At 44.2% G+C, this 14,353-nt stretch overlaps 1 protein-coding gene across 4 annotated transcripts in view; it reads right to left on the reverse strand.

Moving 5' to 3' along the window:
* The window catches only part of HECTD1 (HECT domain E3 ubiquitin protein ligase 1), a 150,596-nt gene that overhangs the window by 117,402 nt on the left and 18,841 nt on the right, over nt 1–14,353 (reverse strand). For all 4 annotated transcript variants that reach the window (XM_040332853.1, XM_040332852.1, XM_040332854.1 and 1 more), the window contains exon 2: nt 3,930–4,163. In XM_040332853.1, coding sequence (XP_040188787.1) covers nt 3,930–4,069 — 140 coding nt within the window. In that variant the 5' untranslated portion in view covers nt 4,070–4,163. The remainder of the gene's footprint in view (nt 1–3,929; nt 4,164–14,353) is intronic.

Raw genomic sequence — 14,353 nt, forward strand, 5'->3', positions numbered from 1 at the left:
CATGGGGTATGGCCTGGCAGACCCAGCCTCTTTGCAAAGGTGTGACCACGCTTGCAGGTTGGACTGAGTAGACTACAAGGATCTATGCTATCCAGCCTGTCTCTCAGCCGACAGTTGAAAGAAGATTCTTCAAGAAAAATTAAAATAAAATATTTCTCCTCAGGGCGCTGGGCCCAAAGGGAGCCATACGTCCTTCTCCTTTGCTAGGCAGAACGAAACTGAGGCTGCATGCTGCAGTGAGGAGGGTTATGTCTGGAGGGACCGCCCCCTGGGCGGGGCTGTTCAACTCTGTTAATGTAACATGTATTTAATTATGTTTCTGCCTAGTCCTTTCCTGTAAACAGGGAACAAAACCCACTTGTCAAGATTTAAGGAGCTGTGTCCGTCCATGGATGATAAGAGAAAGGGTGTTTTTTTATGCTAAACTTAGATGCCACTGCTGATCACAGATTGAGGTAAAGAACAAACTAGCAGCTCTTTACCATGTGATCAGCTGTGTCCAATCACAGCTGATCATGAGATAAACATAAGCTGTCTATCTGCAATTTGTTACCTCACTCTATCATGAGGAGGGGAGAAGAGAGCCAGTAATCGGCTTCTGTAAAAGGGACGTATACACTGATAATCAGGGTACTGATTATCAGTGCAGTTCCAACAAAGCTCACCAGTGCTGCCCATCTGTGCCCACCAGTGTTGCCAAACTGTGCTGCTTACGAGTGCCCATCAGTGTCGCCTCATCAGCGTACATCAGTGAAGGAGAAATTGTCATTCAAAGTTTGATAGCGCTGAAAACTGGCCTGGGTAGGAAGGGGGTAAAAAATGGCCAGTAGGCAAGTAGCTAAAGACTTTATTACGCCTGCCTTTATTCACTGTATACCCGGGTGGCTTTAATCTCAGTGTAACAAAACACTCCATTTGTTTTTTTTAGAAGGAAATGGTTAAACCACTATTTAACCCTTTCTTTGCCTTGTCCATATGGCGTACCGACCCCTACAGGACATTCCAGCTGGCCAGGTCTGCACATCCTATGGACATGGCACCTTCCTTCTGCTAGAAGTTTATGGTTGCTTCAATTGGCATGAGCTTAAAGCGGTACATGTAAATAAAGGAAACAATTCCACCTGCAAAGCAATATAACGTGCTAGTACGCATGATAGCACATTATGAAATGCTCATCTTAAAACGAAGCCATTCAGTGGTGCGCTATCACCATTGACAGGGCTTTTATCTTAACCCAGTCTTCCGTCTCGGTACACAAACTTCGGCTGTCTTACTGGCAGAGCCGCAATGACATCACTCCAGCGCATGCGTGCGAGTCACATTTTTCGGCACAAAGCTCTGAAGGAACAGCATGGGTGTGCCGTCCATTCAGAGCATATGCGCCGCCGATGACACCGGCAGCTACCTACTGGAATATCTGCTAAATGGTGCACATTTAGGAGATATTCTTTTTACCTACAGGTAAGCTTTACTCACACTGTGTGCTTTTGGGGGTTGTGCAACCACAACTACATGGATGTCAGACTGGGAGCTGCGGCTGAGTCCCAATTTACATAGATGGGACTGCCTGCACGGGAATGCACAGAATATCTGTGGACCCCTATTCAGATAAACTGCCGCCTTCCATGGTATAGACAATAGAAATAAGACTAAGGAGGAGTTTAGCCGACATTTCGTAAATGATGTTGCGTTTTATGTTCAGTCAATTTTTTTGTGAAAATATTGATTGGATAAACATTTACACAACTATTGCAGGGCCAAAAAAAAAAAAACTAAGTGAAAAATTATAAACTTCCAAAGTTTTAGAGCAATTGTGCCTTTTTACAGTTCTGTGTACCATTTCTGCGCATGATTTTCACTATTTTGCAAAAAGGAACTGTTTAAATTTTACACATATTTATTATTTTTTAACTTAGTACAGTTTTAGTGCTTATACTTTATTAAACAGGCATTTTAGGTTTTGCTGCGTTTGTAGATAGATAGATAGATAGATAGATGGGATAGATGGGATAGATGGGATAGATGGGATAGATCTATTTATTTAGCGAAAATATAATTTCGATAAACAATTGCGCAAAAATCACAGGGACATGGCTACCTGAGTTTTAAAGTGGAGCTCAGGGCCTGGCAGCAAATGGGTTAAAATGAATCTGGGCTTTGCCAATACAAGGCAAAGAAACATGTTTACTGTGAACTAACTTATCTTCCTACCCACCACCTCATTCTGCAATGGCTATAAGGTGGTGGGTCGATTGGCTCAGTGCTGATCAGACAAGGCTTGGAGCTTCACAGCAAGCTTCTTACTGCACGAGCAAGCCACGCTTTACGAATGGTCCTGCAGTCTTCTGGGACCCGTTATGTGTCCCAGAAGGCTGCGGGCAAGGAGTGGGAGGGTGAACTTCTGCTCAGATTGCCTGATAAAACCAGGTACCCACCTCCCCCTCCCACCAAAAAAAACAACAACTAAGTGACAAATGCTTAAAGAGGGGGGGGGGGGGGTTGGAGGATAGGAGGCAAACAAGCAAAACTTCTCCTTTTGGGTGAAGTTCCACTTTTAAAGCAGCATGCCACTTGTTTTTCAGTTTATTAAAAGTCAGCAGCTAAAAAAGTGTAGCTGCTGACTTTTAATGAACAGATAGACATTCACCTGTCCCAAGGTCCAGCAAAGCGCCGCCTGAAGCCTCGCTCCCCCTCATTGCAACTGTGGGCACCCAGCTGTGACTGCCTGTGGCTTCACAGCTGGGCACACGCTGCACTCGCCTAGCGACCAGGCAATCTTCTGGGACCTGTGATGTGTCCCAGAAGATTGCAGGGAAGGAGGGGTAGCCTAGGCGGTGAGAAGACGGAAGGAGGTAGTGGAACAGGAAGTGACATACCAAATGTGGCATGCAAAAGGGCGAGGAGTGCTTAAAGCAGAAGTTCCACTTTTGGGTGGAACTCCGCTTTAAGCATCTATAGCAGGAATCCATAATTTGTTTTATGATGAATACCTTAAAATGCTTTTCGAACTTGAAAGTAAAGTGCTCACTGTCTGCCCATGCTAACATATCTATCTATTCAGTAATTTTACATTATTGTTAAAGGGTTAGTTCAACTTTAGAGAAAATCGGTAAAAGGTGACCTAACACCAGACCCCCTCCACTTACCTTCTGTGATCCTCAGTTGTCAGGGCTCTCCCAAGCCACTCCACTGGCCCGAGGATTTGAACTCCCCGCTGATTTCTCACCTCTCTATCCAGGACTGGAAGGATGGACCAGATGAATTCTGGTTGGTCAGCACCGTCCACGGTCTGGCAACACTGGACGGAGAGGAGAGAAAGCAGCTGGGATTTCAAATGCCCAGATCACTGCAGCAACTTGTGGGAGCCCTCACCGCTCAGGATTGCTGGAGGCAAGTACACAGGGGATCGGTGGGGGGGGGGGGGGTCGAGGGGTCTGGTGTTGGGTCACCTCTACAGATTTTTTGTAAAGGTGGACACTTAAGGGGTTGTAAAGGTTTTTTTTTTTTTTTCAAATATTTAGAAGGGAAATCTAAGGAAAAGGTAAGTGAACCAACAATGCACTAGCTTAGAGGAACCTATTTAGAAAATAAACAAACCTTTACAACCCCTTTAAGAAAATCCTTTAACAGTGTGACAGGAAAATGTTTCTGGAAAGGAGTTGCTTCAGCGCAAGTAAGGGCAAGGAGCAAAAAAGCAGTCTTGGACAAAATATCTGTCAGGGAATTGAGCATCTGCTACTGAGGGATACAGCCGTCTTGCTGAAAATGAAGAGTAGTACTGAAAATCCCTGGGTTTAAATTCAACAATGTGACAATAGTTTTCCTTTGTGAAGAAAGCATTGAAAAGTAATTTTTGGCAATAACACACAAAAAAAATCTAATAAATCTGAGTAAAAGCACAGTTCAAAAAAATTAACAGAAATACTCACGTTTCAAAGCACCGGTCCACATTATCAGACATAAGCAGCAGCATGCATAGTTGCTCCAGGGCAATGAGCTGCATGTCCCTTTCATCCCCCTGTCCCATCTGCAGCCATTCCAGCAATGTATCTGGATCTACATCAGCCATGGTGGCTCTGGCTGTGGTGCGGCTTCCACAATGGCCGTGTCGTCTGTCAGGTTCTTCCTATCCACAGGCTTGATTTGTCTGCTGGGGCCCTCACCTGTAAGAGGAAGCAGCAGAGAGGCCTTGGGTTATTAATGTTGCAGATAAAGCAGGTTAATCCCAGCCTGGCCAAAGGAACACAGGCGCCTGTGAAGTGCAAGCTTCTGGTATAAGCTGATTATGTGTTCTGAATTCCATAAACCAGCCTGGTAGCAGACCAGGAGAGGACACAGACAATTTGACTAATGGCAAACTAGCCTTTACAAGACAGCTACCGAAACAAGTTATATAATGAAACTGAACATCAAATACAGGTAGGGTTATGAGTATGACATATGTAAAATAGAAGAAAATATATTATAAAAAGCAAAGGCAAAAGAAAGGCAACTGCTGCATTTCTGTACATGCCATACATGTAAAGCCATAATCGTAAAGTGTTTTCTGACAAAGGAAACCTGTCATGAGAGAAATACCCGACGGGGCATTCTATAAAAGTTTTTACTCTCATTACAGCATCACGGCACTAGAAAGGTTGAGAACCACTGATCTAGGGGTTCCTGGCGATTAGCTGTGGGAGGCAACCCCATTGTAAGTAATAGGAGGCTACCAGGTCCCGCAGCCACTCGCATGCAGTGATCACCTACAAGTGATTGGCCCTGGATGCAGAGTGCCTGCTTCCAGGACGGATCACTTGCGAGCAGCCACCTCCCATTGCTTCAAACGTGGCTAATTACCAGGAAGCTCCCTGGGGTTCTTGGATGCAAATGCGATCGGGCCCATTTGCTGGCTACCTGCACATCTGTGGTTGGAAGAGAGCCTGTGTTTGCAGCTGGGGTAGTTTGATTCAGAGCAAACACACATACCTTACCTTTCAAACCGCCCACCGCTGCAAAAATGAAAAACCAGCAGCTGCACATACTGCAATAATCGGACACTTACCTGTCCTGGAGTCCAGCGATGTCGGAACAGCAGCTGATGTTTCCATCAGCTGTCGAGTGCATGCTGTCTCCATTGCGACTAAGGGAACCCTTCAGTGAAGGCTTACGGCTTCGTGCAGGAAACCCTACTGCACATGCTCAAGGCTCTGCTCCTTTCTCCTACTGGCCGGGGGAAGGAGGAAGGAGCCCGGGAAGTGATGTCAATACCCATGGCCGAGGGTCCTGGAAGTGGGAACAGGATACCTGTGAAAGATAGTTATCCTGCCCCCCGAAAAATGTCAAGTGTGGCACCGGAGGGGGGGGGGACGACACAACAAGCGTAAGTTCCACTTTTGGGTGGAACTCCGCTTTTAAGCATTGAAGATGTGATGATTGTATGAATTTTGTCTAAAGGTGGGGCCACATGTCCCATAAATAGCCTTGGCTATAAACTTCATCTGACATTCAGAGAGCTGAACAATCAAATCTCAAAGCAAATACCCCAAATTAGGTCACAGAGCCTTCTAAAATTAACTTTTTACACCTGGTTAGGTAAAACTTGACCATAAAATCTAGCACACCACCATATTTGTAAATGTTAAATAAAATAAAAAAAAAAAGTGTTAGGTTCTCTCACATTTTCTTTCAATTCTCACAAAATAAAATGCAATCCGTTAAGCAAAGGTGATAACAGAAAAATGAAACGCACACATCATATTTACTTACGACTACATACCAGTGAGTCATATCTAGCTGAGATAACACCAATTTCTGGCCTCCCGAAGAAGTGTTTAGTAAAAGTGGCTGTAATTTAGTAAAGGCCAGGATAAAGTTAGAAGGAGCACATCATTTCACATTTTAGATTACAAGGAATGAGAGAGTGAGTCACAATATCAGATTATATAAAAGGATACAGATACAGAAATTAAACTTCTCAGATGCCCATTTCATCCAAGTGACCAAATGATTTCTGCCAGCGAGACATTTCTGGAGAAATAAATGCCCCAATAAAGATGCTTTGAAATTCTTGTGAACAAGTTAAAGTGGTCACTTTGTCAACTTTACATAATCCTCCCTGTTCCCTAATGACAGGAGCTGCTGTCTCTCGGTTTTATAAAATAAATGCCTTCTTTACCATATTTAAGAGCAGCTCCCCGCGATCATGTGACCCGCCGGCTCTCTCCTCTGCCCGGCTGATAGATGCAGTGGGCAGGGCCGGTATCCCCCCCCCCCCCCCACGTCAGTTTTTTTTTTATAAAACGCAGGCAAGAGCTCCTTGGTGGATTATGTAAGATTATAACAGTTATGAAAGCAGCAGAAGTTTCGGGGGCGGGCAATGTCACAAGAGCTGACAGGCAGGGAGGGAGGGCGAGGGAGGAAAGAGGAGAGAGAGGAGAGCTGCGGCTTACAGAGGAACGCAAGCTGACTACGGTGTCAGGGCTCAGCAGCCCTGATATACCGTGGTCAGCTTACAGGGGGGGAGGGAGCAGAAACTGTCAGGATCAGCCAGGTATTACAGGTGATAGAAAAGGCCAAATGACACAGCACAAGCACTCTAGCACTGTGCAACATGCTCAACATGCTTTAGGGACAGGATCCATGTTTTTCTTTTTTAGGTTGCTTTAACCACTTCCAAACCGCTGTACATCTTTATACGGCCTAACTTTAAAGATGGATATCTCGGTAACGGCAGCAGCTGCTGCCACAACCGAGATTTCCATCTTTAGTGTCAGCGGTTCTGTTAACAATAACGGCAGTCTCCGCGGCAGATTCGCAGCGAGATCGCCGTTATCGGCGGCCGGAGAGGGTCTCCTGTCGCTTACCGGAGCCGTCGGTAGCGGCGGAGGAGATCGGGTGCGTTCGGCTGCTGACTGGGGACGAGACTGAAGGAAAAATCTCCTTCGCCTGTCCCCATAGCTCTGCTGGGCGGAAGTAACGTCAAAACATCAGTCCCGCCCAGCCTCTTAACCACTTAAGCCCCGGACCAATATGCAGCCTAAAGACCCAAGGTGTTTTTACAGTTCGGGACTGCGTCGCTTTAACAGACAATTGCGCGGTCGTGCGACGTGGCTCCCAAACAAAATTGGCGTCCTTTTTTCCCCACAAATAGAGCTTTCTTTTGGTGGTATTTGATCACATCTGCGGTTTTTAGTTTTTGCGCTATAAACAAAAATAGAGCGACAATTTTGAAAAAAAAGCAATATTTTTTACTTTTTGCTGTAATAAATATCCCCCAAAAACATATATAAAAACATTTTTTTTCCTCAGTTTAGGCCGATACGTATTCTTCTACCTATTTTTAGTAAAAAAAAATCGCAATAAGCGTTTATCGATTGGTTTGCGCAAAATTTATAGTGTTTACAAAATAGGGGATAGTTTTATTGCATTTTTATTTTTTATTTTTTTTTTTACTACTAATGGCGGCGATCAGCAATTTTTTTCGTGACTGCGACATTATGGCGGACACTTCGGACAATTTTGACACATTTTTGGGACCATTGTCATTTTCACAGCAAAAAATGCATTTAAATTGCATTCTTTATTGTGAAAATGACAGTTGCAGTTTGGGAGTTAACCACAGGTGGCGCTGTAGGAGTTAGGGTGCACCTAGTATGTGTTTACAACTGTTTGGGGGTGTGGCTGTAGGAATGACGTCATCGATCGTGTCTTCCCTATAAAGGGAATGACGCGATCGATGCGCCGCCATAGTGAAGGACGGGGAAGCCGTGTTTACACACGGCTCTCCTCGTTCTTCAGCTCCGGGGAGCGATCGCGACGGAGCGGCTATAAACAAATAGCCGCGCCGTGGTCCCGGGGAGCTCCCCGAGCGGACCCGACCACCGCATGTAGCGGGGGGGGTCCCGATCGGACCCCCCACCCGCTAATAGGCGAGGACGTACCTATACGCCCATGTGCCTGTACGTGCCATATTGTGGACGTATATGTACATGCGGTGGTCCTTAAGTGGTTTTAAAGAAACATGTTTTTTTTTTGTCATTTGAAAAAATGACAGTTTCAATTTTTTTTTTTTTTTTAGCATTTTAGTCTAAATATGAGATCTGAGGTCTTTTTGACCCCAGATCTCATATTTAAGAGGACCTGTCATGCTTTTTTCTATTACAAGGGATGTTTACATTCCTTGTAATAGGAATAAAAGTGATCATTTTTTTTTTTCCCCAGTGTAAAAAAAATTAAAATAAATAAAAATAAATAAGAAAAAAAAATATATATATTTTTTAAAGCGCCCCGTCCCGACGAGCTCGTGCGCAGAAGCGAACGCATTCGTGAGTAGTGCCCGCATATGAAAACGGTGTTCAAACGACACAAGTGAGGTATCGCCGCCATCGTTAGAGCGAGAGCAATAATTATAGCCCTATACCTACTCTGTAACTCAAAAAATGCAACCTATAGAATTTTTTAAACGTCGCCTATCGAGATTTTTAAGGGTAAAAGTTTGACGCCATGCCACGAGCGGGCGCAATTTGTAAGCGTGACATGTTGGGTACCATTTTACTCGGCGTAACATTATCTTTCACAATATATAAAAAAATTGGGCCAAATTTATTGCTGTCTTATTTTTTAATTCAAAAAAGTGCCTTTTTCCCCAAAAAAGTGCGCTTGTAGGACCGCTGCGCAAATATGGTGTGACAAAGTATTGCAATGATCGCCATTTTATTCTCAAGGGTATTAGAAAAAAATAAATATATAATGTTTGTGGGTTTTAAGTAATTTTCTAGCAAAAAAAACAATTTTAGTCTTGTAAACACCAAATCTGAAAAACACCCAAAGTAGAGAAGTGGTTAAATCTAGACTCCAGGAAACCCAAAAATCTCCCTTGAAATGGGAAACTGTAAACTGTTTCACTGGAGTCACAGACAACAACAACAACAAAAATGAATTCCAACTCTTTATTGTTGGACCTAAAATTTTAGTTTTAGCTGGAATTAGGATTTAAAATACACAAAGTGCATAGCCAATCTCTCGGGTGTTTTACTTTGTGTACTACATTTTTTTGCACTGCATTGGTAAACATATGAACTAGCAATTAATAGTAATTAACAGTAAGCATATTTTGAATCACACAATATAAATCAAACCTTCAACTACATATCTATTTATAGGGGAATGACTCAGCCGCTGACAGCAGGGCTTTTGATGTAAACGGGTTAATCATGACACTTTCTGTGCGAGTTAAAAGGAATCACGTGGAAGGTCTTGATGTTCCACTCTAGTAGGAGTTTCTACAAAGAATCACACAGTGTTTAGGAAGGCGCAGTGTAAACATGTCATTAACTTCCCTGTAATAAGAGCTAATAATAAGCACAGAGGTGCGTGCTTTGTTCCCTAAAATCACAATACAAGTCAAGCAGCATTGCTGGAAATACCTTGTATTGCTCTCACACCACATTGTGGGTCATGGATCGTCTTATTAGTGTAATAAATGTATCTACCTGATTGTATCAGCATGGTGTTAGCATCAGTACGATATGTGGACCTAAAGGGGCTGTAAACCTTCGTGTTTTTTCACCTTAATGCATCCTATGCATTAAGGTGAAAAAACACCTGGCAGTGACCGGCCCCACAGCCCCCCCCCCCTCCCGTTTTCTTACCTGAGCCCTGGAATTTCCCACGGCAGGCACGCGCTGTGCCCCTGCCCGGGGTTCTCGGGTCTTGATTTGATAGATTGATAGCAGTGCAGCCATTGTCTCCCACTGCTGTCAATCTAATCTAATGACACGTTCGGAGTCTATGGACGCTGAATGATGGACTCGGGAGTGCGCACGCAAGGTAACCCCTCCCCCCTGGAGAGCACTTCTCCTAGGGAGTTATACGATGCAGGGAGGAGCCGCGAGAGCTGCCAAGGGACCCCAGAAGACTGTGTTCAGGGACACACTGTGCAAAACGAACTGCACAGTGGAGGCAAGTATGACATGTTTGTTACTGAACCACAAAGACCGCTCGCCGCAGAAATACGTCGCTATTTTGAAGAGGAATATCGTTCTTATGGTAGCAGCTAGCTACCATAGCCCCGGTATCCTCTTCAGTGGGTGGTCTTTCAGATAAAAGTGGTCTCTGTGGTGGACTCGCCGCGAGATCACTTTTAATCGGCGGTGGGAGAGGCCCCCCACTCCCACTGCTCTCCAGTGCCCTCGCCGCTTACCTGAGCCGTCAACAGCGGCGATCCAGTCCTGTCCCTGGCTGGGTATGGAGACGAGTGAGGGAAAGATGGCCCCCACCTGTCTCCATATCATTGCAGGGCGGAAGCGATGTCAAAATGTCACTCCTGCCCAATGTTTTTAAAAAGTATTTTTTCTTTTTTTTATTTATTGCATTTTAGTTTACATATGAGATCGGAGGTCATTTTGACATATTTAGGAGGACCTGACATTACTCAATTTTTCCATTACAAGGGATGTTTACATTGCTGCAATCGTCAGAGCGAGAGTAATATATCTAGCACTAGACCTCCTCTGACTCTAACCTGGTAACCATTAATTTTTTAAGCATCACCTATGGAGATTTTTAGGTACCGTTCCACGAGTGTGCGCGATTTTAAAAGCATGACACGTTTGGCATCTATTTTCTCGTTTTTTTTATTTCATAAGTGTCTTTTTCCCCCAAAAAGTTGCTTTTTAAAGACCGCTGCACAAATACTGTGTGAGAAAAAATATTGCAACAATCGCCATTTTATTTTCTAGATTCTCTGCTAAAAATATACATAGGCCCGGATTCACAAAGCACTTGCGCCGACGTATCTCGAGATACGCCGCATAAGTGCAAATATGCGCCGTCGTGTCTGTGCGCCGTGCCCACAAAACTAAGATACGCCTAAAAACAGGCTTCATTCCATCGACGTAACTTGCCGGCGTAGAGTGGGCGCATATTTACGCTGGACGCATGTGGCGCTCCCATTCATTTTATTTTCAAATATGCAAATGAGGGAGATACGCTGATTCCCGATCGTACTTGCGCCCGACGCAGGCTACGACTGGTGCGCGCAAGTTGTACGTACGGCGTAAAGTTATGCCCCATAAAGGAGGTGTAACTCAGCAGCATCCATGCAAAGGGCTGCACCAGGAAACACAAGCCCGCGTATTTTACGTCGTTTACGTTGGATGTGAATATGACTAGGCGTAGGTTACGTTCACGCCGTGGGCAGTGATTCGTCGTATCTTAGGCAGTTTTTCCGACGCGACTGTTAGCATTCGCACTGAGATGCGTCCACGGGACAGCCCATGCGCCGTTTGTTATACGTACCTGTCTGGCGCTCGGCCCATCATTTGCATGGGGTCACGCCTCATTTGCATGGCTCACGCCCACTTCCACCTGTGCCGGCTTACGCCTAGGAAACCCAGCGCAGTTTTGGGAGGAAGTGCTTTGTGAATTCCATGCTTGCCTCTCTGCTCTGCGTCGGCGTAGCGTAAAGGAAATGCGCTACGGCGGCATAAATGTGCGCCGCTGTCTGTGAATCCGGACCATAATGTTTGAGGGTTCCAAATAATTTTCTAGCAAGAAATATGGATTTTAACTTGAAAACGCCAAAATGTCAGAAATTGGCTTAGTCGTGAAATAATTAAATTAACCACTTAAGCCCCGGAAGATTTTGCCTCCTAATGACCAGGCCATTTTTTGCGATATGGCACTGTCGCTTTAACTGACAATTGCGCGGTTATGCGACGTTGTACTAAAAACAATATTGAGGTCCTCTTTCCCCCCCCCCCACAGAGGTTTCTTTTAGTGGCATTTGATCACCTCTGCGATTTTTATTTTTTGCACTGTAAAACGAAAAACAGTTTTTTACTTTTTTCTATATTAAATATCCCGAATTAAAATAAATAAAATAAATACTTGTCCTCCTTAGTTTAGGCCGATATATGTTTTCTTCTACATATTTTTGGTAAAAAAATTGCAACAAGCCTATATTGATTGGTTTGCACAAAAGTTATAGCGTCTAAAAAAATAGGGAGGGGGTAGCTTTATGGCAATTTTATTATTAGTTTTTTATTTTTTACTAGTAAAGGCGGTGATCTGCGATTTTTAATCAGGACTGCGACATTGCGGCAGACAGATCAGGCACTTTTGACACTTTTTTGGGACCATTGATATTTATACAGTGATCAAAGCTAAAAATAGCCACCGATTACTGTATACATGTCATTGGCAGGGAAGGGGTTAACAATGGGCTAAATGTGTGTCCTAGGGAGTGTTTCTAACTGCTGGGAGATGGAACTGCCTGGGGGAGACCACCGATTATTCCAAAGCATTATGAACAACGAGTCAGTCGTCTCACCCCTGACATAACGGAGGTCTATTTACATTGACAGACCTCCATTCTGTCTGTGTGGAGCGATCTCAGGTGCGCAACGGACATCACGACCGCCGGACACGCGCAACGGCTCAGTCATCGCGCACCCCCTAGTTGCCTTAAAGCGGCCGACGTACAGCTATGACAGCTCGCCTATGGAAGCCAACCTGCCGCATTATAACTGCGGCGGCTGGTCGGGAAGCAGTTAAAGTGAGCCTGTACACACTGCCCAACAGAGCAAGGATCAGAAGTAGACTGCAAACTGCAATTACTTTTTTTTTTCTTTAAACCACTCAAAATACCAGTGTATGTTTGGACTTGCCTGAGCAAGTCAGAACTTACACAGGGCTGTCCTTGCTCCTGTCTCCCCCAAATATCCATGCCCAAGCCTGGCAACTAGCTACTTATGTAGTGAGCACTACATTGTGGGGAGGCTGAGGGAACATTACTTGTCATCCCATACAAAATGCACAGAGGCATATCAACTTACCTGCATAGATCTAAAAGGGCTTTCAGACTATAGCAATGCATAATATATAGGCAAATATATAAATCACCATGAGATTTTACTAACTTCCTGCCTCATTGAAAACGGTCATTGGGATATGCAGTGAAGAGAACTCTCGAAAAACTAGAACAGACAGCAATAAAACATTTCAGAGGTTCTTACACTTTCCCATGCCAAAGAGAAAAAACGTGCTTTTATTGTTGTATGTGTTTCCACTGTAGAGATTTCCTTTAACTTCAAATCCCCATAACACCAAAAGCAAATAACAATGGTTGTCCCCATTCCACACAGTGCAAGAAAACTATTAAAAGATCTGCCTGGAGCTCTGCTTTAGCACATAACACTTGTCCTAGACACACAGCCAACTTTATATGAACTGCTGCATCCACTAAATGGCTTAGGGCCTTTTAGTCAGCAACATAGTTACAGATTGAATGTTTACCTGGAAACCAACTGCAACTCACTATAGAAAAACTGCAGGTGGTTTTATGAATGAAAGGAATGATGCAAATATTTATTGTGTTCACAATTTCTATCTCAAAGCTCAGTTATTCTTTAAAGCGGAGTTTCAACCAGAAATGGAACTTCCGCTGATCGGGTTACCATGGAACACGGTGAAGACAGTTATCTTTAAGTGGTGAAAATATGGCACAACAACAGTGACATTACCAAGAACTGGGCATCTCTCCAAAATTGATGAAAAGATGAGAAGAAACTGGTCAGGGAGGCGGCCATGAGGCCTACAGCAAAATTAAAGGAGCTGCAGGAATATCTTGCAAGTACTGACTGTGTGGTACATGTGACAATCTCCCGTATGCTTCATATATCTGGGCTATGGGGTAGAGTGGCAAGACGGAAGGCTTTTCTTACGAAGAAAAACATCCAAGCCCAGCCACATTTTGCAAAAACACATCTGAAGTCTCCCAAAAGCATGTGGGAAAATTTGTTATGGTCTGATGAAACCAAGGCTGAACATTTTGGCTAGAATTCCAATAGATAGGTTTGGTGCAAAAACAACACTGCACATCACCAAAAGATCACCATACCCAACAGTAAAGCATGGTGGTGGCAGCATTGTGCTTTTGGGCTGTTTTTCTAGAGCTGGAACAGGGGCCTTGGTCAATGTAAAGGAAAATATGAACAGTTTAAAATACCAGTCAATATTGGCACAAAACCTTCAGGCTTCTGCTAGAAAGTTGAACATGAAGAGAAGGAACTTCATCTTTCAGCATGACAAAGACCCAAAGCATACATCCAAATCAAAGGAATGGCTTCATCAGGAGAAGATTAAAGTTTTGGAATGGCCTAGCCAGAGCCCAGACCTAAATCCCATTAAGAATCTGTGGGGTGGTCTGAAGAGGGCTGTGCACAGGAGAAGCCCTCGCAAGCTGACAGATTTGGAGTGTTTTTTCAAAGAAGAGAGTGGGCAAGTGGGCGAGAGTTGCCACGTCAAGATGTGCCATGCTGATACTCATACTAAAAAAGACTAAGCACTGCGATAAAATCAAAAAGGTGCT

The sequence above is a fragment of the Rana temporaria genome, chromosome 13 (assembly GCF_905171775.1).
Source record: "Rana temporaria chromosome 13, aRanTem1.1, whole genome shotgun sequence".
Lineage (NCBI taxonomy): Eukaryota > Metazoa > Chordata > Amphibia > Anura > Ranidae > Rana > Rana temporaria.